The 25,613-nt window shown below is 39.8% G+C and overlaps 1 protein-coding gene across 1 annotated transcript in view; it reads left to right on the top strand.

The window, feature by feature from the left end:
• The window catches only part of LAMA3 (laminin subunit alpha 3), a 112,765-nt gene extending 90,732 nt beyond the window's left edge, over nucleotides 1-22,033 (top strand). The window contains exons 52-78 of the mRNA XM_065752634.1: nucleotides 317-433; nucleotides 930-1,084; nucleotides 2,102-2,243; nucleotides 3,096-3,195; nucleotides 3,344-3,460; nucleotides 3,544-3,723; nucleotides 4,538-4,680; nucleotides 5,716-5,892; nucleotides 7,368-7,519; nucleotides 7,618-7,780; nucleotides 8,252-8,385; nucleotides 8,890-9,040; nucleotides 10,389-10,508; nucleotides 11,427-11,551; nucleotides 12,328-12,448; nucleotides 13,459-13,599; nucleotides 14,372-14,502; nucleotides 15,331-15,462; nucleotides 16,928-17,072; nucleotides 17,349-17,512; nucleotides 17,972-18,161; nucleotides 18,788-18,937; nucleotides 19,442-19,601; nucleotides 19,735-19,862; nucleotides 21,047-21,140; nucleotides 21,490-21,609; nucleotides 21,788-22,033. Of these exons, the coding sequence (XP_065608706.1) occupies nucleotides 317-433; nucleotides 930-1,084; nucleotides 2,102-2,243; nucleotides 3,096-3,195; nucleotides 3,344-3,460; nucleotides 3,544-3,723; nucleotides 4,538-4,680; nucleotides 5,716-5,892; nucleotides 7,368-7,519; nucleotides 7,618-7,780; nucleotides 8,252-8,385; nucleotides 8,890-9,040; nucleotides 10,389-10,508; nucleotides 11,427-11,551; nucleotides 12,328-12,448; nucleotides 13,459-13,599; nucleotides 14,372-14,502; nucleotides 15,331-15,462; nucleotides 16,928-17,072; nucleotides 17,349-17,512; nucleotides 17,972-18,161; nucleotides 18,788-18,937; nucleotides 19,442-19,601; nucleotides 19,735-19,862; nucleotides 21,047-21,140; nucleotides 21,490-21,609; nucleotides 21,788-21,933 (3,798 nt within the window). The 3' untranslated portion in view covers nucleotides 21,934-22,033. The remainder of the gene's footprint in view (nucleotides 1-316; nucleotides 434-929; nucleotides 1,085-2,101; nucleotides 2,244-3,095; nucleotides 3,196-3,343; nucleotides 3,461-3,543; nucleotides 3,724-4,537; nucleotides 4,681-5,715; nucleotides 5,893-7,367; nucleotides 7,520-7,617; nucleotides 7,781-8,251; nucleotides 8,386-8,889; nucleotides 9,041-10,388; nucleotides 10,509-11,426; nucleotides 11,552-12,327; nucleotides 12,449-13,458; nucleotides 13,600-14,371; nucleotides 14,503-15,330; nucleotides 15,463-16,927; nucleotides 17,073-17,348; nucleotides 17,513-17,971; nucleotides 18,162-18,787; nucleotides 18,938-19,441; nucleotides 19,602-19,734; nucleotides 19,863-21,046; nucleotides 21,141-21,489; nucleotides 21,610-21,787) is intronic.
• Nucleotides 22,034-25,613: the final 3,580 nt, after the last annotated feature.

Genomic DNA, 25,613 nt, shown 5'->3' with positions numbered 1-25,613 from the left:
GCCATTACCCTAGAGCTACTCTGTTAATTGTCACGATTACTGTTGTAGACCAAGGACTTCCATTAGCAATGATAACTGAACTACTGTGGTGCCCTACCCAGCTGTCTTGATGAGCTATATGCTATACCCATGACAACTCGTGAATTTTGTCACTATTCTAATCTGTAGAATTAGATCCTAAACACTACAGATAAATGCAACAGTAGCATCTTTGAAAAAAAAAAACATGTTGTGCCTGAATTTGGATGGATATGATTTTTCCTGCTTCTTAGTTTGAACCCAATCACCTGATATTCAGCCATTTATTTTTCCTCAGAAACGAATTGATGAGACAAATGTACAACAGAACACTATCTTGGATATTTTGAGCTCTGCCCAGTCTTCCCTGACACAAGCTAACAGTATGCTCGGATTACTGCTGAATAGCAAAGAGGTACAGTTAACCTATTTAGGTTAAGATTAAAAAAATCCAGTACTTTGCTGACACTTTAATGGGTAGCTGAGCTCAGTGGCTGGGGCATGAGGCTTAGCTGAGCCTCATAAAAAGGCAGTGAACTCAGCACATTCTAAAAGGAGCCTGCCTCCATAAGGAGAGCAGCTTGTTAAGGGTTGGGAAGTAGATGCTGAGCTGTGGATATCTGAAGTTTGAGAAAGTGTCTTTCAGAAATATCATTGTGCTGTTCATGTATGTCTTTCTAGGTGACTGATTCTACCTGGACAGTATGCTAGGCTAAAGAGACCTCTGACTTAGTATGGCAGTTCTTGTGCTTCTGTATCCAATATATAAAAAGATAGTGTAATGACTACCAGTTGTTTCCAACAAATTCCAGAGTAGGTTGGGAAGGGTTATTTTTCTCCTTAGTCTTTTCAGGGGTGAGATTTATGTAAACCTGAAGGTGATACTTTTTTTTTTCTTTATAAACCTGTAGGAATATGAAAGCCTGTCTGCTCAGCTTGATGGAGCAAGGAAGGATATGAATGGGAAGCTCACAAATAGCTCCTTATCAGCAAGCAAGGAACCTTTGGTGGTGAGGGCTGAGGAGCATGCCAAATCATTGCAAGACTTGGCAAAGCAACTGGAAGAGTATGTTACTATTCCTGTAAATGAGCTATTTTTGTACATAACGTTCACATTTGCAAAGCTTTGTGTGTAACTTCACTCACTTTAATGACCATTTACAAAGTTAGGAAAAAAAAAAGTCTGTCTTTTTCTGTTTTTGTAGAGATGTTTTCTTTTTTTCATTCCAAACCCAAGTCTTGCTGTATTTTTCCTGATTACAGGAAATACAGCTCCATATTACTGTACTAACTGTTTCATCAAACATTTATTAACAGGAGAGATCATCCTCAAGGAGAGAAGAGAGCAGATCAGTGTTTACAGAGTATTTTTTTGATGTTAATTCCTGTGGTTGTAGTCTGTGATACCTTCATGATGTCATTGATGTGGGGTAAATTATTGTAAGGACTGCTATCTTAGCAGAGTCTTCAGATATGCCTTTTTAGCTTTGTGGGGAAAGGAATCCTATAGTTTTCTCATCCTTCAAGGAATCTTCTGGAAAGGCAATACAGGAGCTAAGAAGGCAGCACTGTCTCAAATGCAAGGAGCTGGTACTGGGCAGTTGCATAGTTCACAGAGAGTGGGTCAAAGAGGTTTTGTCTTTTGTTTCCAATTCCAGAGCTTGTGCATCGTTTGTTTGGCAAAAACACAAGTGGTCTTGAAGCTGCTCCACTGTGTGTGCCATCTACTACTTCTATAGAGTACTGGAGCAGCCAGAAGTCATCTAGAAGTCACCGTTCTATTAACTCCTTTGAGCTGTATTTGGGGGCCTGCAATGGAAGGGACTTACTGGCGTTGTGGCCTGGGGGATTTTCCCCATCCAGATCAGTTAAAGGAGGTCCACAATCATATTTTTCCAAGTACCTGAACTCATCCCAAATTCTGAAGAATCATTTTACATATTGGAATTTTCTGTTTTGAAATCAAAGATTTAAGTGAAAAATGTTTCCTGTACTGGCATTGATTAGAGAAGACTTAATTCAGGTCTCTTCTCATAGTATAGAGTCTTTGCAGAAGGCTACATTTTTCCCCTGTTTCCCACAGAATAAAGAACAGTGCCAGGAAGGATGAGTTGGTAGGCTGTGCTGTGGAAGCTTCTACTGCCTATGACAATATTATTAATGCCATCAAAGCTGCAGAGGAGGCAGCCAACAAAGCTGGGAGTGCAGCTGACTCAGCTTTATCAGTAAGTACCTACAGGCAGCTAAGATAATGTACAGTGAGGTGTATATTTGTATGTGGTGTTTTGTTTTTTATATTCTCTGAGAATCACCAAAATCAAAGACCTCTGTGTCTCAGCACATTATGTTTATTTGTGGCCATTATATGGTTAACAGAACGAATAATGCCATATAGTGATGTAGTTGAGATATTTTACAGACAGTATAGTTATAAAGATTATTGTGATGAAAAGAGACAGTCAAAATAAAGGAAAATGCTCACCCGTGTCCTAGGCTTACAGTAGGAAACTCCAAAGGAGCAATCACCAGGAAGAGATCCCGTTCCTCAGTGGTGATCAGCCCTTAAATGGGGCCTGGGAGAGGTGGAGTCAGACTGCACCCCTTTCGGTCATACAGATGAGTTGTCTTCACCTGTGCTCCTGCAGCTGACTCAGTGCTCACCTCAGGTGATCAAGCAGTGGTTCAGGCCGTGTTTCAACAGTTCCCACACATATGGGGAAGCTGCTATTCTTCATGTATTTGTCTTGCTTCAGCACAACTCCTGCTAGTTACTACCTTTCTGATGAGGCTGTCCATCTCAGTGCAAAATAGCCTGGGTTTTCCTCATTCATCTTTCTATTTCAGCTAGTCTCTTTTCCTTTGCACTAGTAATACCCATAAGCTCTTCAGCAGAAGATTAGTATCTAACAGCAAATTGTTTTTTAAGGTATTGTTCTTTGTATGAAATCTCTGTCCTTTTATAGCTGTTTTTCTTTTTTCTTTTTTTTCTTTTTTACTGGATTGGGCTATCTCTTTTACTCTTTGAATGTTAGTACAATTATTAAAGCAATCTTACAATACTGTGCTTCTGTGATCAGACTGTGAAGAGAGAGGACCTATCAGGAAAAGCTGCAAAGTTGAAAGCTGAAAGCAGTACGCTCTTGAATCAAGCACAGGAGACAGAAAGGACGTTGAAAGGTACTGAGAAATAAAGTAGGCATAGCAGTGTTATCATAGACTCACAGAATCATTTAGGTTGGGAAAGATGCCTAAGATCATACAGCCCAGCCAATGGGGAGGTGGTATTTCTGTATAACATTCAGACAAGGCCTTCACTATTCTGCAGCTATTGGTCCAAGCCTTGAAGACATAAAGCAAAGACTTGGAGTCACTGATGGAAAGAAGAACACGCTACAGATTGATCTTGTTACTCTTCAAAATAATCTCAATGGGATAAACAGAGGTCAGCAACTTACGCATCACTTCTCTTTTGCCTCTTTCACCAATTACTGTAAGAATCTACACATGCATTTTTCTGCCTTTCAGATGACATTGATGACATCATCACCAGCGCAAAGAACATGGTAAAAAGTGCCAAGGATGTGACAACTAATGTATTGGATGAACTGCTCCCAATTCAAGAAGATGTGGAGAAAATGAAGGGCACCTATGGAAGCACACAGAGTGCTGGCTTCAGTAAAGCATTGACAGAAGCAAACAATTCAGGTTGCTCTTCTGTTTTCTGTTGTGGGTTCTTGCTATCTGGATAGTCGTCTAAAAGTTGGCTATTTAACCTAAGTGTTCTGAACTTCCTCCACTCCCTATCAAAAAGGGGCAGGCACTGCAAAAGGTGAATTAGTTTCTGTTAAACGGTAATAGTATGAGACTCATTTCAGAAGACTTGGAGGCCTGTAACTAGTGGTGTACCTGGGGTTCAATACTGGTTCCAACACTGCTTTGCATGAATGACGTGGATGGTGGGGTAAAATGTACCCTCAGTAATTTTACTGAAGACACAAAACGGGGAGGAGTGGCTGTTATGACAGAGGGATTTCACTGCCACCCAGAGGAACCTCTACAGACTGGAGAAGTGGGCTGACAGGATCTTCATGCAGTTCAATAAAAGGAATAGTGAAATCCTGCACCTGGTGAGGAAGTACCCCAGGCACTGGCACACGCTGGGGGCAACCCAGCTGGAAATCATCTCTGCAGAAAAGGACCTGGGGATCCAGAAGGTTGAACGTGAGCCACCTGTGCGTCCTTGCAGCAAAGAAGGCTGTAACATATGCCCTACTAGTTCAGACCAACAGTCCACCTATGCTGGCATTCTCTACCCAACAGTGGGAGAAGGATGGGCTACTTGGGGGATGCACATAGACCTGATTCCTCTGTGCTGTCAGCATTGCCCTCATTATCCTTAAGAAAACAGTTCTGTTATCACCCTACTGCTTTTTTTATTATTAGGTATTCATATCCTGTATTTATACATGTTTTCCTCCTCGATTCTACCCTTACTTACATATACTTTTTTCCATGACAGTAAAAAAATTGACAAACCAGCTTCCAGATCTGTTCAGCAAGATCGAGAGCATCAACCAACAGCTAATGCCAATAAGCAACATTTCTGAGAATGTAAACCGCATAAGAGAGCTGATTCAGCAGGCAAGAGATGCTGCAAATAAGGTCTGTCTTGAACACTGCAGTCATGCTTGGTCTTAGTGCTTTGGGCACTGCAGTGCTTTTGTTCATCTTTATAAATCATTTTGTTAAAACATGTATGAAAGATCAGACGTAAATTTAATTTAACAGCATCACCCAGATCTTAAATTTACTATATTGATGAGAAGCATAATCCATACCTAAGAATGGATGGATGCAGTAGCATCCAGTTTCATCCTTCTCATGTAGTCCATTTTTCCAGATCACTTTTCAAATCCTATTTATTCAAGAACAGTTTTTCTTTGGAGTTGCAACGGGGGGACTTTGGCAGCAGGGGTGGAGTCACCTCTATAGCCTAGAGGCAGGGATCTCTATCCATTTGTGGCCAGTGGAATGCTGGCATTTCCAGAAAACACACAGCCCTGTGCTGTTGTATTTCCATCTGCCGTGATGTTTTAGGCATCAGCTATAAGCATCTTGCCTTTTCTCCATTTAAGCAACTGCAGTAGTTGTATGAGTAGTATGAATGGATGGCATGGTGTCAGATGGCAGCAGAAACATCCCTGAGGTAAACACAAATAACATGCAGTGTATGAGAAGGGTTTGTGACCATCGTGTAAGTAGCAGTAATAGGAGATGTATTTATTATTATCAGAGATGCATTTTAATTTCCAACAGGCAGTCAAGTACAGCAAAGTGAAGCATTGAGATATGTATGTAGACATCTAAATAATTCATAGGATTGCTCTTTGGAGCTGCAGGACACATCCTTCCCATTACACGTAGTGAAAGTAACAATTATTTGACAGAAGTTAGCTTAGGGTTGGTTAATGACTGGAATGTGTTTTTAAAAAAATAGAAAATCATTGTGTTAAGTGTTGAAAATATAGAATGTGGTATTATCCATTCTGTTTCCTAGTTCTATTGTTCAGACTGATCAGAGTCCAAATCTTTAGTGACTGGTAGTAAATTACTTAGCAGTTAAACAGAACAATGAAATAAGTAGAAGCAGTGGCAATAAGATACTTCTAAAGTACTGAATTTTATTTTTCTTAACAGGTTGCTATTCCTATGAGGTTCAATGGCAGCTCTGGTGTAGAGGTTCGACCTCCGAGGAACCTTGAAGATCTGAAAGCCTATACTTCACTTACCTTTTTTCTGCAAAGACCTCAGAAAAGATTAGATGTCCCCCAGAGGGCATCAAATAAGTTTGTGTTGTACCTGGGCAATAAAGATGTAGGTATATTTTGAAATGTGATTTGATTTTTAGGATAAGCAGCATGTACGGAGAAACAGATGGGAAAGAACTTGTTTTGGCTGAAGTTTATAGCCACTGATAGCCATTTTAAATTATTTATTGTAATAATTGCCATTATGTGGTGGAATAAGTATTTTGTGAAGAATAGTTCATTCCTCCACTGGCAGAGTATCTTACTGAGTGACTGACTACTTTGCTCTCTGATATTTTGCTGTTTAGCTCCTTTGGAATTTATTTCTCAGTCATATATCAGTGATTATGAGATGTTTCATCATACTGACTTGTCAGAGCTGTCTGTCTGCAGCAGTCAGCACAAGCAGTGTGGCCCTACTCCCACTTCTTTGTCTCTTACTGTAACATGCATAGCTGTGAGGTGTTCAAGAAATGTTTAGGTGTGGTACTGAGAGATGTGGTTTAGTGAGGAAATATTGGTGATAGGTGGACAGTTGGACTGGATGATGCTTCAGTCGCTTTCAAGAAGCGTTTAGATGAGGTGCTAAGGGATTTGATTTAGTAGTTCAATGGGTAGGGATGGTGATAGGAGGATGGTTGGACTAGGTGATCTTGTAGGTCCTTTCCAACCTAATGTACCTATGAATCTATGACCCTGTAGGCCTTTTCCATTCTATGTTTCCATGATTCTAAGTCAACTTAGTAGGAACTGAGTGTTGACTGAGTGCTGGTCGTTACACCTTTTTATTTCATGAACGTTGCATATAAAGTCTTAGAAAATGTTGTGTTTTCGTGGCTTTAACTGGAAGATGTTGCAGAAGTGGGAACTGTCTTAACTTTTGTAGCTTTTTAGGTCATAAACATAAAAAGCCATGCATGTCTCTTCAATTAACCTATAACCATACTCACCGAATCAATGCAATGCATCATTCATTAAATCAGTGCAACACATTTGTCTACAATTAAGAATAGAATAAAATAGTTAAATTAGAAGAGTCCTAAAAAGATCATTGAGTCTAACTGCCTGAAGACTTCAGGACTAACCAGAACTTAAAGCACACTGCTAAGGACGTTATCCAAACACCACTTGAACACTAGCAGGCATGGGGCATTAATGACCTTGTGAGGAAGTATGTTCCAGTGTTTTTCCATCCTCGCAGTAAATAATATTTTCCTATTGTCCATTCTGAAGTTCCCTGGCACAGCTTTGTGCTGTTTCCATGCATCCCATCATTGCTTTACAGTGACAAGAGATTGGCGCCTCCTTGTCCATTTTCCCTCCACGGGAATTAATAGGGAACTAACCTGCAAGTCTCTTTTTCTCCAAACTGTTTATTATTCCTAGAAAAAAATACTGATGAACTTAATGAAAGTCACATCACTGGGTGGGTGGATTGCTTATGACTCATTCACAGTACGATGGTGTCCCTGAGGAAGGGCTGTTGTATTCTAACTTCATTAACATTAGTTGTTTATTAATGATCATTTGCTTTGTTCTTAGTCTTCTAAGGGGTATATTGGTATGGCAGTAAAAGATGGTCACCTCACTTGTGTCTATAACCTGGGAGATCGTGAAGCTGAAGTTGTTGTGGATCCACTCGTGATGCAAAGTGACACTGAGGAAGCTATTATGGATCAAGTTAAGCTTGAAAGGTATAGGATCCACAGTACAAAGTAGGCTTTTCCAAAACCTGCTTGGAATATCTTTTGTTAATGTGATGTGATATTTTGCCTGTTTGGTTTGGTTTTAGAATTTACCAATATGTGAAGCTGAATTACATCAAAGCAGCAACCTCAACTTCTCCAGTGTATGAAAAGCCTTTGACTGCAAGCAGTGGAGATGGAAACACTCTCCTAAATCTTGATCCCAGCACTGTTGTCTTCTACGTTGGGGGATACCCACCAGATTTTAGGGTAAAAAGAGTCATGCAGTCTTTGAGATTTCCATGTTAATCGTTCTGTTATTCTTATAGGTAAAGGTTGGAATTAGCAGTCTTTCAAAGACAATTTAGGAATTTAGTAGGAATAGAGAGTGGGTGCGAAGAAATGCTGCTTCCTAGAGAAGCTGTGTGGCTTGTAAGTTGCTTGAACTCAAAGAAGGGAATATGATGGTTTTTGATCTTCCATGGACACTGTGAAAGCAGCCAGCCTGCTGAGTACTCTTCCCAGTCCACTCGTATGATTCTGCTTTAAATTGTTCTGCAATGCTCCTGGGGTGGTGTCAGATGGTTTGGTTATTATATCCCGAGATACAATAATTCCTTAATATTACGATAACATATTCTGTGTCTTAGTAGTAATTGCAAAAAGTCCTAGCAGTTACAATGCCAATGTAAATGTGTCAGCTGATGTTGACAGCATGTTTTTAATGATGATATTTTTCAGCCTCCACGTAAGCTAGACTATCCTCATTATGAGGGCTGCATTGAATTAGACAACCTAAATGAGAATATTATCAGCCTTTACAACTTCAAGAGGACATTTAATCTCAATACCACTGAAGTGCAGCCCTGCAGAAGGTATGATACAGATGCAGAGAGATTGATGGTTCTGTGATTTTTCTTTTCACATCCAGAAGAATAAGCACTGTAGCTACATGGATGATTTTTTTTCCTAAATCTTGGTCATTAATACATATCATAGAGAAAAACATGATGTAGATGTGAGTGAGCATGATTCACATGCATAGCAATTTCAGTCCACTGGCCAACAATTTAAATAGTACGATATCGAGACATACTCCATGGACTAATGTATCCGGCTCCTTTATAGGGTAGGTGTTGCATTAAATGTAAAAATATCACTCACTAATTATTTTAAAATCAGATTTTTCCTCTCTAAAGATCATATGTGAAACCAATAGAGGCTGTCTTGCCTTGGATTAGATAAGAATTTGTCCCTGTTAGTGGCTCTGTGCTAAATGCTTTAAATGTGGCTTTTAGAAAATGTTAATGACAGTTTAGTCCAAGAGGTAACAGATTTTACTCTGATATATTCACACCTGTGACAATGAATTTTTACAGGTATAAAGAAGAGTCTGACCAAAACTATTTTGAAGGCACTGGTTATGCCAGTGTCACATCTAAAGAAACAAATGCTAATGTGCCAATTCGCTACGAGCAGGCAATTCAGACTACTGCAGATGAAGGCATAGTGTTTTTTGCAGCAAACGAGGTAACGAAATGCTTCTGCACTGTTTTTGGGTCCAAGAAGGTTTAAAACAAATTCACTCAGTTGAGAACACATTAGATTCACTGATATGTAGGTTCCTCTGAAAGTAATGCTTCCATGGAAACTACAACAGCTATAAGGAGCACAGTAACACTATTTGGTAGAGAAAATTCTCAGCTACCAAACACTGATTTTGAACACAGCCATCACAAGCTAGTTCACACCACACATTAGCTGTGCACTTATGCCAACAGCAAACAAGAGCCTGCATGCTGTGCTCATAAAAATCTGCACCAGTGGTGGTGACCCGCTGTTTCATAGCTGCTATGACATTGTTGTTGCTAGGAAAATGTCCATGCAGTCCTGACTTCAACCTGTTTGGGCAGATTGAAAGATGAAGGTGCCAAATCTGGACTGTGTGGTGGGAGTGGTACTGTCCAGCCAAGCTTGGCAATGTGCTCCACAGTCTTCAAACTGATATGAGGCCTGGCATTATCATGTTGTAAGAGAAAAGTTGTCTTCTTCTCCGTCCTGACTCTGGAAGTTTGAGCCTTCAGTTTAGTCAGCATCGTAATGGAGCAGTCAGAGTTGATATTCAGGTTCTAGGAAACCCAGAAGGATCATCCCTTTCCTCTGATGTAGTAAGCCATTATCATAAAATAGGAGGCATTACTTTCAGAGCAGCCCTAGTAACTGCAGTGAAGTTGCTTGAAACTGTTATTTTTGTCCAAGTGGCAGATGGGTAGATTCTGCTGTGTGTTTAATTGCTGCTGAATACTCACTTTGTCAGAGCTAATTGAAAATCATTCTGCGTAGCTCTTCTGATTGGCGATGCAGAGGATTTGGACTTGGGTGACGCAGGGAGGGTGCAGCTTGAATCAGACCAGTCCCAAAATACTGAAAGCCTCCAAAAGGGCAAGTGCTTTTTTCTCAAATCTAGAATAAGGGAGAATGTAGGAAGCGACGTGGTGACACCAGGCTCATTTATACTTGTGGAAATTGCTTAAAACGGCAGCGGTTCTGCTTATGTAACAGTATAATAGGAATGATCACTGTCACTGTGATATTGTCTGGTAATATCTCAGTTCTGCTGAGGAAATAAGAAAATCAGTAAACATCCTGAAATGAGAAAAAGTCCTCTAGAGATTTGACGACTGCTCTTGAGCTGATACTAGAACTGTTGGTGAGATTTTAAAGTACTTAAAATTAGTCCTGTAACTTTTACTGTGCTTTGTTCTGTGCTTTGAACCGGAATAAGACTGAAACAGCTAGATGGCTTCATTACAGTAGTTCATGTGACACTTGACATAAATATGGAATCTTGAGCAGTTTGTGCTTTTTCTTGCTGCAGGATCAGTACATCAGCGTGCTTATTAAAAATGGCCATCCGGTTTTTAGATACAAAATTGACTCTGAACTTCCAAAAGAAATAGAAAACAATGTAACTTTAAACGATGGAACGTATAAACAAGTAAGTCATTTCAAACAGCAATCGTTCAGTTGTTTATAGAAATATAAATTATCTTGAAACTAAACCTTTTGTTGTAAACATCTGTTGTGAAGCTTTTGTGTTGAGGATTAGTTTGGATGCAAAGCTTTACTATCTACTGTCATGTTTTCCTGTGAGTAAATTCAGTTTTAATAGTGCAGTCACCAAAGGGTGGAGCCCTTCATGACTGAACATTGGTTTATATGAAGAGATCATAGTACATACCAATGTTATTTTAATACTTAGTTTTGAGTTTTTATGATATGAAGGTTCACTTCTTCAGAGGTTACTTTTTTGAAGTCTTTGTGCCATTGCTGACCTATTTAGCTCCACTTCAGCTGATTTATAGAGCTGCTGACGTGAAATCCTAAAGCCACGGTTAAAATCTTTGATTTCTATTTTGATTTGTTCTTCTTATGTTTCCAACTAAATAGCGTAGGTTGCAGCGACTGCTGTAAGACGACTTTATGCAGTGCTGGGTTAAATTGCCTCCTGTCAGCTGACCCAGTCTTTGCAGGAGGCAGAAGCTCCTGAATCTTCAACTGCAAATGGAAGGGGATGTTTGAATGTTAGGAAGGTCGTCCTAAAAGTGCACCTCATCTAAGAATTAGTAAAGCCTCACCTTTTATTTGAATAGTTGAGCGTTTTGTGTAGGCATTTGCTTTGACTAAATCCCCAATTTTGCCAAGTACCTTTGAACTGGTGCAGCTATTCTGATTCAGAGCAGCAGTAAACAAGAGGAGGAAAAGTAATTTTTGCTACTCTTTAATATGTAAAAATATGTAAAAAATAATGCTACTCTTTAAAATGTAATCTGCTCACTCTTGCTCTTTGAATGTAATCTGCTTAATAATTTTGTTTCTAGTAAGTAAAGTAATTCTCACTCTTTACATGTTTCAGATTAGAGTACTGATTGCTCGAAATAAGAATATTGTTTATGTCAGCTCTGATATTACAGCCAACATAAAAGTCTTTGATTTCACTAAATATTATCTTGGTGGAATTCCATCTTTTCTACGGAAACGGTGAGTAACTATAGAAAGACTGCAGTACTTGATGCAGTAACTCCATCTAAACTCTTTCCTTAGGCAAGTTCTTTCACACTCTGTGTTGTGTATCACAATCATAATCTGTGATTTTTGGCTAATGGTGAGTCTGAGTGCGAGCAGTTTTGATCAGCATGAAGTTGTCTCCCTGGTACAAAAAAGACAGGGATCTCCTGGAAAGAGTCCAGTGGAGGGCTACAAAGATGATAAAGGGTGTGGAACACCTCTCTTATGAGGAGAGGCTGAGAGACCTGGGTCTGTTCAGCCTCGAAAAAAAGAAGACTCACAGCGAATCTGATCCACATCTGTAAATATCTAAGGAGCAGGAGGCAAAAGGACGAGGTTGGACTCTTCTCTGCAGTGTGTGGTGATAGGATGAGGGGAAATGGCCACAAACTGAAGCATAGGAAGTTCCACACAAATATGCATGGGAACTTCTTCCCAGTGCAGTGACGGAGCAGTGGCACAGCTGCACAGAGAGGTGGTGGAGTCTCCTTCTCTGGAGACGTTCCAGACCCGCCTGGACGCCTACCTGTGCAACCTGGGCTAGGGAGCTGCTTTGGCAGGGGGTTGGACTCCATGATCTCTGGAGGTCCCTTCCAACTACTACAGTTCTGTGCTTCTGTGTTCGTGCAAAAATGATTGCTCGTTTTTCTTTTCTATTTCTTATATTGTCAGCATTAATTATTATCCTGGTGTCTGTTTTGAAATAGCAGACTACTGAACTCTTTTTTCCTTCCACTCCCTGCAACCAGCTTTAATATAACCGTACCTCCGTTCCGGGGCTGCATGAAGAATGTGAAAAACCCAAAGACTGCATCTGTCATTTTTGATGAGACTGTTGGTGTCAGCAAGAAGTGTTCAGATGACTGGAAGGTAACAGAATTATTTTAAAGCTATCGGTAAAGTTCATAGACTCTGGTTTGTCAGTAAAACCTGATCATTGTTTTACTTGTATCAAAAGTTAGCTTTGGGTATCATGTGATAGCAAATAAAGAAACCAACTTTTGTTTGAAGATACAAGGAGAAAGGAGACTGCACTCCTGCTGTGATAGTTTGCTGCAGTACGTAGTCCATCCTCGTAATACTGTGTACTACTAAGAATTCACATCTACCACATAGATTTGTTGGCCTCCAGTTGCTGTTACTGGTTGGGCCAGAATATGTAGTCACTTAATACTACCTGAAATCTCCTGTACACCCATGAGTTTTGCCGCATCCCTTTTAAATGGAATGGTGTGGCTTTTCAGCCTTGGCTTTAATCAATGCTGCATGGAGATATGAAAATTAATGCATCTGTTTCTACCTACTGCTTTTCACGTGGCCCATGATCACATTTTCTCTTTCTGTTATGGCATTGTCCTGACTCTGTCCATTCCCTCTGAGGAATCTAAACCTTTTACAGACCAGTTACTATACAGGTTACTTCCCTGTGCAGAAGCTCTAGCCTTCTTTCTCAGTGGCTGTATAACCTCCTGTATATTAAAAAGCATTCTGTTCAAAAAGGCTCGGGTATAATCTGCCCTATGACTTAGAGCCTCAGATACGTAGCTCATCTACATAGCTCAAAGCATACAAGCCATTCCTCCAGCTGCTCACTTCTGCATTCTTGAATGTGAAAACTTAAAGAACTTGCCTGTCAGTGCAAACAGTAGAGGTGAGCAATGTGTTATGCTCAGCAGGCCTCATCTCCCTGTAGAGCTTCACACACCAGAGCTAACCATAGCAGAATGCATTCAGTCTGTCTGTTGTGTATTTTGTACTTGCAGTTTGCCTTGTGTCTCGTTCCACTTGGAGCTGCTCTCAATTATGTTGAGTAGTGCTTTCATTGTCCCCCATTCTTCAGGTTAAAAGGAAAATCACTTAAATTATTGCGTCTCTTTCAGCTTGTCAGATCTGCAGCTTTCTCCAAGAAAGGCACGCTGAGCCTGAGTGCAGCAGGTTTCCCATTTCCCAGAGATTTCCAAGTTGGCTTTGGTTTTCGAACGGTGGCATCGACTGGAACACTCTTAAGTTACAGTCTATGGGTATGAAACATGTTCAGCTTAGAATGTGTGATCATTTCATTTCTGGATCAGTCACGTTTGTCTGTGACCATGTCAGTTTGGCATCACTACGAAGTTTCACGTAGAGTCTTTTATTTTAAAGCAAGAACTAGTTGCTATAAGCATTTCTACAGCCTGTCATCTTGCATGTCACAGGCCAGAGAAATTCATCCTGGCAATTTCTTCATTCAAACAACAATTAATTTCATGAGTAACTGACATCCCTAGCCTTGAGCATTCTGCAGAGTGCATCGCAACACCCCCATCCCAATAAGGTAACTGTTGCCTAATACGGTTGGCTGGAAATTTTCTGAGTAAAACTGGCCTCCTGCCATGCAAAAATGCTACTGTGATCAGATATGCAAAGGAAAAGGTTGATTTCATCTGTGTTCTGTCACAAAGCAGGAATGGTCAAGCACAACCTCAGTCTTGCTGGCTGGAGGAGAAAATATGGGAAGTATGCACTCGAGATTTAAGAAGTGAAAAACTGAGTCCTGTGGTTATTGTAAAAATAATTTGTACAAGAACTTTGAATAACTGCTTGGTTATTTAGGAGAGATTTTAAAATAGGATCTAGATTAATCATAAAGAGCTGGGAGTAATGTCTGGCACTAGATGACTGTGAAATGCAGTTTTAGTCTAAAAAAAAAAAATTCTCTTCCACAAGAGACCACAGAGAATTTTATTAATGACAATATAATAGAGAACTAAAGGCATCTGCATTTAAGGATCATTTTGTGCAATTCTTTTTCAGCCTAACACTCTCACCATCTATCTGAGTCCTGGCTTTGTAAATGCAAAGATAGGAGAGAATGAAATGAAAGTGAACAAGGAATACGAAGATGGGTCAATGCATTATGTGACAGTAATGAGAAAAGCTGACATGTGAGTTCAGTCCTCTACCTGAATCTTTTGTGTTGTAGTTGGAGAAAGATTGAAATGTTGTCTGACTTACAGTTTGGGTACACAGCAGCAGAGCATGCTGAAATAATGAAGCAGATTATTGGTCTGTGGATGTGCACATAGTACCTGCAGTGTTTCAGCTGACATCAGTATACGTATCTTGATTATTGAGTTTTGTCTATTTAAGCTGGAGTTGAAGCTCTTCCACTTCCCCACAGCCTTTACATATATCACTGTGAGTTACAAATGCATCTAACATAAGTAGTTAAAGGTCCAAAGAAGATGCTCATATTGTCTGTTTTTTCAATCATGATCTATTACATAGATATCAGAAAGGTCAATTTAGAGGACAGTTCCCAAATCTCATTGATTTCTGTGCCACACATAAAATGAAATAAGTGCTAATTACAGAGGAAGGTGTGGAATAATTATAACTTTGGGTAACTATAACTTTCAACATTGTCTGTACTTGCTGTTGCTCATGTGTTAAGTGCACTGTTCTGATGCAAAGGACAAAATCCTATTCCAAACCTGTCAGTGGGAATTTTCATGAGTTTCAAACGGATCAGGATTTCACTGTTGGACTGAAGGGCTAAAGACAACTCTTGCTCAATATCTACCACCAAAAAGCAGAGTAATTTCACATAAGTTCAGTGTAAGTATATATGAAAAGTAAACTGATGAAGCTCTAGTGTACTTACAGTGTAATGGAAAAACACATCAGTCAAACCTTTCTTTTTAAATATCTATTTAATTCAAATTCATGGATGTATTTAAATTTCATGCTCATTTTTCTTCGCTTTGTTTCAGAGTGAAACTGCTGGTTGATGATGACCTTGATTCAAAATCATTTGACTTTCTGAGGTCACAGACATTAATTCAGCCTTTAAGATTTGGTGGAGATGATTTTGAAGGTTGCATCTCAAATGTCTTTATAGAAAGGTATTTGACCTAGCAGACTTCCAGTTTCATGTATTTTGTCTTGTCTTGCTTTTTTAATCACGTTAAAAGTACTTCATTCTAAATTGCCTTTCTTCTACGTGTGAAACCTTCCTGAATGCATAACTCTGCTGCCCCAAAGTATACTTTATTCCTGGCAGATGACACATGGTATCAATTCGGTATTGTAATTAAATCTGTTGTTCAGGTGTAATGGAATTTTTATCTGAAACATCATACCCATTTAGTAGTTGTTTCATCAGGTGAATTGGAAATGTCCCAACAAGGCATCCCAAAAGATCACATAGATTGTATCATTATAGCTGCCCGAGGAGCCAGGTTAATGAAGTAAGCAAAGCTTACTGCTGTAACCAAAGCAGTTGAAAACAAATGAGAGCATACATATAAAAATCAGTTGCCTGATTTATGTTGTATCTTTTTTCACATGCTTTCCTGTATTAGAAGCATCTTACAGGCAACATTTAGGAGAGAAATTTGACTGAAAAAATTGCTCTTTAGAGAAAAGCATTCCTTCAGTCACAAGAGATCTCCTGGTAGGTCTGTTTTAGCTAAGCTTTCATGAGTATTTATACATGTGTAGAGTTTAACAAAAAAAATAGTGTATTTTAACTTTATTATATGTTCTTTTAAAATACTGTAAGACAGTGAAATAATCTCCATACGAAGCTCCTCAAGGCAAAATTGGAGAACTGCTCTTAGTACAAAACAGAGTTGGTATTACAACCAGTCTGATCAAGCAGATGGAGAACTGAACTGGAATTGAAGTTCAGGTTCTGCTCCCAGCTCTACCACTCTTCTCACAGAAAACGAAGGGCGAGGGGCTTTGTTGCGTTTTTCTCAATTGTAAAGTATTTTGTAATTTAATCGTTAAAGATGCTCAGTATGACCTATAAAATGATAGTAATGTTCAGTATTATTCTTTATCCACAAAGGAAATTGGTGTTGACAGTCTTTCTGATCATTTGGCTTTAATAACAGAACTGCTTATTAAGTTGTGATGGGCCTTATGCTTTCACAGCTCTCATTACACTGTCTAATTTAGAGAGGGGTTAAATTACCGAGTTTCCATTTTTAACTTGATCTGCATGGCTGTGCACAATATAACCATAAGATTTCATTGTCTGATCCAGAAATCAACGCTGCTTTTGTAATGCTCATTTTTGTTTAAGTAGATATCCTTTGGTACAAAAGGCTGTGTTTAGAAGAGATGAGAAGGAAGCATCATAGTTTGGGTATTTTCATTTTGTAAGTGGGCAGAATCAGGACAAACTGGAATACTTTTTGCAGCATTGAATGTAAATTTTTCACCAAAAGATGAAAATTGGTATTTTAACATCAGGTCACTGGGAAATCCATTTTGCACAGAACACAGTTTTAGAGTATTTAGTTGATTACATTAGAGAAAAGGTATTCTGTGTCACAGAACTTATCACTTTCCTCACTCTAGGACAGGACAACTCCCTGAGGTTCAGAATCTCACAAACTTTACTGCAAAGGCTGATGTATCCTTTGGAGCTTGCCACCATTATGAAAACCTTGAACCAATGCTGATGAAAGAATTCAAAAACCCACTCAGGTTTAAGATGCTGAAGGTATGCCTATATTTACTGTCATCTTTACCCTATGTTGATGCTGAGGCTTTGTCTGCACAGCCGTGGTTTATAGAACCCAGTATTACTGTTTGCCTTCCGTCTCACTTCTGAATCAGGTTATTTCTGTGTTGAAGTTCCACTCAAAATCTATACTTGCTTCAGAATGAGAACGGCTTCTCTGTTATTTAGGGCACTGCCTCAGGTGGAAATTCTTGTGTAGATGGAATTTATTACTCTATGCTCACCCACAGTAAATATTTCAATTCTGTCTTACAGGATGAAAAATACTTCGATCATTTGACATATTCTAATGTGCAACACGACCAGCAAAACTACACTTCGCTAACTCAGTTAAATGTCAACAGTGAGGTGTATCTCCTTGGAAACACCCCCAACAGTTTTATATCCTACACATTTTCTCCATCTTCACCTACGGACAGGTAATACTTAAATTTTATCTCTTCACCTCCCAATACTTAAATCTTCAAAGCTGCTTGAGTCTGTGAGTGCTAAGAGCTAGGATTCTTTGTCCTGCTTACGTCCTTTGGCATGACAGAATATTGATTCTAAAGGTTTGGGGAACTTTCTTTTTCCATATTCCCTTGAACTGCATAGATTGGCTTGGATGTGGTGGGCAGCTACAGTGCGTATCGATGCCAAGGTGTGAGCCTGAGTAGTCATCTTTCCTTCACTTTCAGAACACAGGCATTGCTTCTGCATTCTGTGATTCCATTGTGATTCCACCCAAAATGACTTCTGCGTTTTGTGAATTGAGTTTCACTGGTGTTGGTTTTGTTGTTGGTTTTTTGGTTGGTTTTTTTTTTTTTTTTTGAGAAAAGGGAGAATACAGCACCTAACAAAATAGGCCTGTGTTTGAATGTACTTCCTTTCCACTTCAGGTTACATTTTTCTGTGGATATACGAACTCGATCATCAAGAGGATTAATAATGTTTATGGAGGGAAGGTCTGAAAAGTCTTACATGGCTCTCCACGTTTCAAAAGGACGTTTTGTCTTTTCACTTGGTTCTGGAAGAAGACGAATCAAAATCAAAACCAGTGTTAAATACAATGATGGGCAATGGCATAATGTAAGTAGCGTGATGCAGAAATCATGTTCAAGTATGACAAGCATTCGGCAGGCACAAGCTGTTGAATTTCTGACTTATTAGGTAGAGGCAGGGAAGGAAAAAGTGAAATTGTTCCTCTTGGCCATCTGAAGTTAAGTGTCAAGTTCAAGTGCCTCAAAGCTCATGTGACTGACAGGTCTCTGTTATGAGAGAACTTTCAGAGACTGATGTTCACAGCGTGTTATTTTCCTTTCAAATATTTCAAGATCTCCCAAAAGGATCACTAAGATGCAGAATACAGTGAGGCGTCTGTGTCAGGCAGAGTTCTGATTTCAGTCACACACACAGTGAGTGTGGAATGATCAAGCCCCAGCAAGATGACCAGAATCCAAGTCTTTGACAGTCTGAATGGTTGGCTTGCAAGATGCTCCTGTTTTTAAAACCATCTTGACGTTCAGTTGAAATATCTTATTTATCCTCTTCCATTTCTACTTTTCCTAGTTTCAGACTAGCCTGAAAAATATTCCATTTATACTGTGTATGATTCATTTTTTAAAAACAGATTTTTAGTTGCTGTTTGCTACGCTAGCTCTAATGGCTTTCATTGGCATTGGGGTTTCTCATTCTGTTGTTTGCACCCTGAAAAGGTGGTATGTGGCAGAGATGGGGAGAATGTCCTTCTTGTTGTTGATGGCCTGAGGGCCCAGCGTGGAAGACTAGGAAGATTAGCAAGAAATTCCACCACTGACATTAAGCCACCAATCTACCTGGGAGGGCCACCATCGCTGAAAAGACAGGTAAAGAGCTGATGCAGGCACCCCCACACACTCCTCAAGCTGTACTGATTACATGCACAAGTGTTAATATGAAGGATTTCCGTGTTGAAAAGCTTTAGTAGATGTTTCCAAGCACCGACTGAGCATGTGATTTTAACGTGTTTTCCATATTACTTTAAAAATTAGACAATTAGAGATGTAGGCAGTTTGACAAAAACAAATTGAAATAAACAGCCTCAGGAAACAAAGGGTGTATTTGAGAATTCGCAAATCCCATTGTGTTGAAATATCATTAGGAAATATCTGTCCTGCAAGTAGGAGTTACATCAACTCAAAATCAGCCATTACTGTCATATTTAAAGCACTTTTAATTGCCAGGTATCTTTTCTCTGCATCAGAGATGAAGTTTAGGTACCCTTAATGACAGGTGGCTATCTACAGTCCAACAGTTCAAAAGAACTAATGGGTAGTACTAAGAAGATGGCCATTGTGCTTTGGTATTCATGTTTTGGAACATGCTTTCAGAATATACCGATGAAGAGCTTCAAGGGTTGCCTGAGGAATTTTAAGATGAACGGAAAAGTCATGAATGCACCTCAGCAGAAAAAGGATGTGCTTCCATGTCTGGATGCTCCCATGGAGATGGGGATTCATTTCTTTAAGGAAGGAGGATATGTTGCTGTTGGTAAGCTGTGTAGAGATTATGGTGTATGGAAATACGCCCTAAATGTGTATGTATGAATGTAGAAGGATGGATTTTGTATGTATTTTTATGATGATTTCCAGTTATTCCTCACCCACTCTTTAACTCTCCGCAGACAATTTGCAAACGGGCTTGGATTTTAGGATTGTGTTTGCCATTCGTCCAAGGAGTTCAACAGGTGTACTCCTCCATTCTGGAAGCAAGCCAGACAACTACTTCACTGTTTACATGAAAGAAGGAAAGGTAAGAACAGGCTGCAATTCCATTACAGCTGTATTACCCTCATTCAGCAGGGAGGAGTTCTGGCCTTGAACTCTGGACTTACGTATTACATTTGTCTCCAGGTTTAGCACTGAACAACTTCCTTAAGGTGGTTTAAAACTATTGCATGAAAAATAGGGCGTTTAAACTGTCTCTATGCCTACACTACCAGATTCCACTGTGTGCACACTAGCTTGCACTTTTGCTTCACAAGTCAACAGTAGGGCACAGTCTTTTTCTCAGGCTTTTCTTGATACTATATGCTCTAGTGGGATCATACCCTATACAAAAACTATGTCTCCCAGACTTGCTTGCAAGCCACTTCTCTAGTTGGCAGGTGTGTCCTAATGTTGATTTTTGTGTTTTATTTTGTCATTGTTTTGTAATGTAATAGCTTCAGAATGTGCATCTTGGACCACGAAACTGTTGTGCTTGCTTCTGCAGAGACACCAAATAAAAAGATATCTCTGCTCAATAGAACATGGAAGGACGTGGAAGCAGGGACATCAACAGCTAGGAGGCATTTATGGATGAGATCAGGCACTTTTTTTAGCAGTAACTTAGACATTCTGGCTGTCAGTGTGGACAGGGTGCAATAGGAAGTAATGAAGGGTCAGTGGAACCATCAGAAGAACCTGGTAGGGAATGGATTCAGCGTATCAGCTACTTGGCCATTACCAAAGGAGAGAATGATGTTGAAGACAGCCTGCTTACGAGCAGTAAGGATGTGAGAAAAAGAACAAGCAGATTCTTGTTGGAAATGTCATAATAAATAATCAGGCAGCAAGCTTCCTGAGTGAATTACAACTAGACCGAATGATGTGAAGGGCAAGAGAAATATATTGCAGTGATTCTCTCTGGAGATGTGAAGCATGTAGGTGACTGCTTTGGGAAAAGAAAAGGAGGTGTAGAAGGAAAGACTTTTGACTAAGAGAGATTATTTCAAAAGCATTAGAACCATTTTGTAAGATGTATTTATGCTTTTAAAACTTGTAAAATATTCATTCCTAGGATTTTGCTAGGAAAATTTCTGCAATAGGTATCCGGTGACTGACTCTTAACCTAGATGAAACCCAGCCCTCCACAGGTTCAGTAAATTACTTAAATTACTGTATTTTTCTGTTCCTTTCTTTGCCGTAGTAACTTAACAGATAACTGTTTCACAGCTCTTTGCCGCTGGAAATGGTGGTGCTGGAGATCTCCAGACATCAGTGACACCTCAGCAACCTCTGACTGATGGGCAGTGGCATACAATCACAGGTATGTTGTATCACACCACTTCCTCTGAAACTTGGAAGGAAGGGTGGGCACAGAGCATTGCAGCTCCAGATTTTAGTTAATCGTTTCTCCTCTGCTTATTCTTGGAGCACTCTTAAGAATAATGTGCTTTGTGTTAATTCAAGGCTTTACATAAGAGGGCTTTTTTTTCCCCACTGTATTTAGCTCTGGAGTACCTAGATGTGTCAATCCGACTTTGAATTGAAATAAAATCCCATTTTCTCTACAAGTTAAATTTCAAGGCTTTTCAAGGTTGATTTAAAATAGTGTTGTATCTGCTTGGCTCTTCAGTAGAGCTGAGAAAGAGCTCTCATTTATTGTTTCTTTGCAGTCTCTCAGAAGGAGAACACTGTGCAGCTAGAAGTAGGCACAGAGAGTAACTACATGATTAGACATCCACCCTTTTCTCCTCAGTATGTGCATCAGCCTCTCTACTTCGGCAAAATTCCAGGTAAATGATTTTTGCTTAGTTTTTTAATGTATCAACTGGCTTTTCTCCCTTTCTGAAATAAAAGTTCTGTTCACGTCTTCAGGCTTATATCATTCTTCCTCTTTTAAGGGCTTTATGTTAGTTCATCTTTAAAATCCTTCTCATTTTACTGACTTTTTATCCTTCTACCTCGTTGTAGCAAACTTGGACTCACTATGGCTTCCAGTTAAAGACCCGTTCCTTGGCTGTCTTCGGAATGTTAGCATCAATGGCAAACCTGTCTCCACTGAGAGCATTTCAGAGGTTCACGGGGCTGTGAGTATGCGCGGGTGCCCGGCCATGTAACGTCGTATGCTCCTCAGGTTGGGCCTGCTGAAGTACTGTGTGATTTCTTGTCACGTGGGTTCCCCTTTTGCTGCTTCCCGTGTCACAGGATAGTTGGTAAAAGAATAAAAATGAATCCTTTGGACATGGACTGCGCCAAAGCAAATTCAAAGTATCGGCTTTGATAAACTCCCTATTAAATGTCATCGATTTCTGGGGTAATCCATTGTTTCTTCTGAAATATATGCAGAAAATATAATTGTATATACACTACTGGGCCAAATTCTGCTCTCACCCACTACAGCATATGGTTGTGTGGAATTCCAGTGTCTTAATTTCAGAAATTTGCCTTAATGTTGGTCACCTTGAGAGCAAATTTGATCCACTGATGTAAAGAAATTTATAAAAATCTAAGTCTCTTTGGATCGATGGACAGATGTTTTTATACAGAAATGTACGTTAATGTTAAAAATAATAATATAAGTGGAGTTTGAAGCACTTTAAGGAGTGAAACTCTGGGGGTTTGTTAAAATACTAGAAATTCTGGGGCCAAATAAAAGCAGTGTGTTCTAAAATCCACCCGTTTTCTTGCCTGGTTATTTTAATCCAGTACTTCTTTTGTCCTTATTTTTACAGACGCCTAAATCCAGCTTGCTGTATGCAAGCAATTCTGTAGCTTTGAGGGTCTGGTTAGCCTAGATAAGCAGAAGTCCGTCATTTTTACTTATTAGAATTGTGTCATCTAAAAACCTCAGAAAGAGAATTTTTTCTTGTAAGCTTCTTAGCCAGAAAGTTTCTTCCATCAGCTTTTTTACCAGTTAAATAAAGGCAAGTTAGATTATGAACAGTAGCTGCATGTGCTGCAGTTCTCAGGCATGTAGTGCAGTGCCAAAATGTGTTCTTTGACATTCACATCTTTGTGCCTGATCATGATCAGTGGTGGAGTGGAGGGACCTGGTTTCCATTTCCATACTGGTTTGGCCAGGGCTTCTCCTTTCTCTTTGTACTCTTGTTGCTGTGGATCTTCGGGGTGGGACAGCTGTCACAAAGCTGTTCACACAAAGTCTTGCAGTGCCTTCTCTTCTCCAGCAACTCCACGGTGCAGAGGGTTCTCAGCTGTAGAGCTACTGTGGGGAGAATGGGATGGGCTGAAAGTGAGTGGGGTTGAGGTCTTCAGGGGAGCAGAGGAGTGGCACGTCTGGAGATGCTCTACAGAATCCCTGCTCCTCTGTGGCAACGTGCCACGTGGAAAAGGAATATCTGCCTGCCTGGAGGAGCTGGATTTGGAAATCGTCTTTTCAGAAAGCAACAACCACATCTTTCCTACACCTGATGCCTTTGAAGTAACCCCCTGCCTTCAAACTACACTGTCAAATATTCAAGTGACCAGAACAGGAAATGTTCATCTTATTTGCTGGCCCGAGCTGGCACTGGTAATTCTGATGAGGAGAAAGGAAGAACAGTCAAACTTAATCAAGAGATCCTCATTTCAATATCTCCTGCCCACCAGACTGCTCTCTGAAGCAGTTTTTCCCTGGCCACAAAGAAAAAAGCCTTTTTCCTTCCCCCCTACAGAAAAAGTAAATACAGCAAAGATGTTTGCATCATAACCTGGAGCCAGGCCTGGATTTCAATTCCCTTCCATTTGATTTTATTGTCAGAAATATTTTAATGCTGATAGAAAATATGTAAAAACAAAGTTGGAAAGCCCCCCTGATTGTCAGGGTGGTTTGCTCTCTCTCCTCCATGATTACTTCAGTTGTACTGTTTCCATAGAGTTGGGCTGTTCAAAGTTCACTGGGAAAGACCTCTGTCGGAATAAATGGTTTCCCCAATACATTGTCTAGCAGACTAGAAGTGACCAAATGTTGTATTAATACACAACATTAAGTGAATAAAAAGCAAAGTGAGCCTTGGGTAGACCTCTCGTCATGTTATTTTTATTCTTCTAAATGGCATTTCCAAGGCTTTCGTCATTTGAGTGTTGGCAGTTTCTAGTTACCTGAAATGGCCACACCATTTCAGATGGACCCCCAGATCTATCAGTACCTGTATTGGAATTAAAGTAAATAAATACCATAAGAGTCTTTCCCTCTCATTTTTTATTCTCTAGTCATCTTTACTGTTTGCTATTCAGGCCTCTAAGTAATGCTAATCTTTTAAACAGCAAAAACTCTTGACCTTAGCCATCTTTTCTAAGCCTGCATTATTACCCATTGCCTGTACTCAAGGATGCAGCAGTATTACAGCCTGAATTTTGATTCTGTCCATTACCTTAAAAGTAATAACAATATTTCAGTGTTTGTTTGTATGACCGCTATTCCGTTTGATCCTCTTTCAATTCAAGCATTTGAGGAAGGTTTTGAAAAGCTTTATGGGGAAATATCGAGTATAGTGCTGAATACACTGTGTGTACATAGCTGAATAACTGGACACGTTAGCACCATGTTTAGGTTAGCACCATGACTGTCTGGATGGCACATCAGTTATGTAAGGGGAGCAGATTTCCTCTCAAGACTAAACTACATTGGTTTTACTATTATCTCGCTTATCTGTGTGTCAAGGGCAAAGGGTTCTTCTCCAGTTAATTTGGATTAGATTCCACAGGAGCGTGTAACTTGAGGTGGATGACACAGAGTCCAACGAGTTCCCATCTATTACAACTACAAAACACAGCTGGACGATGATGAGAGCTGAAAGAGTCGATGGAGCTAATGGTGGGAATTGCAGGCAAATAAAATAGGTCACGGGGCACTCTCTGAAGAAATATATGGTTGCTGTAGGGAAAAAAAGTGTGTACGTAGAAGGGAAACATAATTCACTTCTTATCATTGATACTGTTATCAGTACAGAAGTATCCCAGTGAAACATCTGAGACTGCTGGAAGGGCTGTGCTGCTGCTGCTGCTGTGGGGCTTTCTTGTAGATGGCAGAGCTCGGAAGCAATGTGAGTTACTTGCTCTGCTTTTGTAACTGCAGGTTAGGAAGGGCTCCTGCTTGGAGCTTTGCCTCTTCTGGACTCTTGGAATTACCTGTTGGTTGGTTTTTGGTTTTTTTTTTTTTTTTCCACCCCCTCTATTTCCTTTTTGCCCCAAATAAAACAGCAGTGTAGCCTGGAAAGTGTGGTCTCACTGAGAAATCGAGCAATGCATTATGACTTTGTAATGAGCTCTTGCCATGCTTTTTGCCTCTTACCATTTTCTTTGTGGTTTCCTCATTTAAACAGCTTCAGCATCTTTCTCCAGTGATGTAAGGAAATTTAGGGCACTGTGGTGCAGTCTTCTGTAAATTTGTCTGCGTGTTCCAAAAATACACCAACAGGATGTCCCTGGCAAAAGGAAATGCTTTATGTTAAAGTGGATGGTGCCATATTACAATGGTATAGCTGCACTTTGGGGCATTAAGATTACAAGGTGTAAGCATAAGCCTCCTTTGTGCAGCTGGCCCAGAAATCCCTGAACTGTGAGAAACTACTCATTGCCAGAGTGCACTGAAGCATCCTCTGAGTATAAAGAACTGAAAGCAGAATAACCAATGGATTTTGATTTTTCTGCCAATTTTTGTGACCCTCTGTTGCAATGAAATCAAGTTCTGACCTGTTTTCATACCTAGTCTGCTGCTGTTAGCATTCAAAATACTTATTTTGTATCACTTTCATATTGTTAATTTGCTCCTCAGCCAATTGCTGTGTTTTCCTACAGG

Source organism: Cyrtonyx montezumae, unplaced genomic scaffold, assembly GCF_038088225.1.
Source record: "Cyrtonyx montezumae isolate F1298 unplaced genomic scaffold, pur_monq_1.0 scaffold_8, whole genome shotgun sequence".
NCBI classification, from domain to species: Eukaryota; Metazoa; Chordata; class Aves; order Galliformes; family Odontophoridae; genus Cyrtonyx; species Cyrtonyx montezumae.
This window is presented reverse-complemented; position numbering and strand designations above follow the sequence as displayed.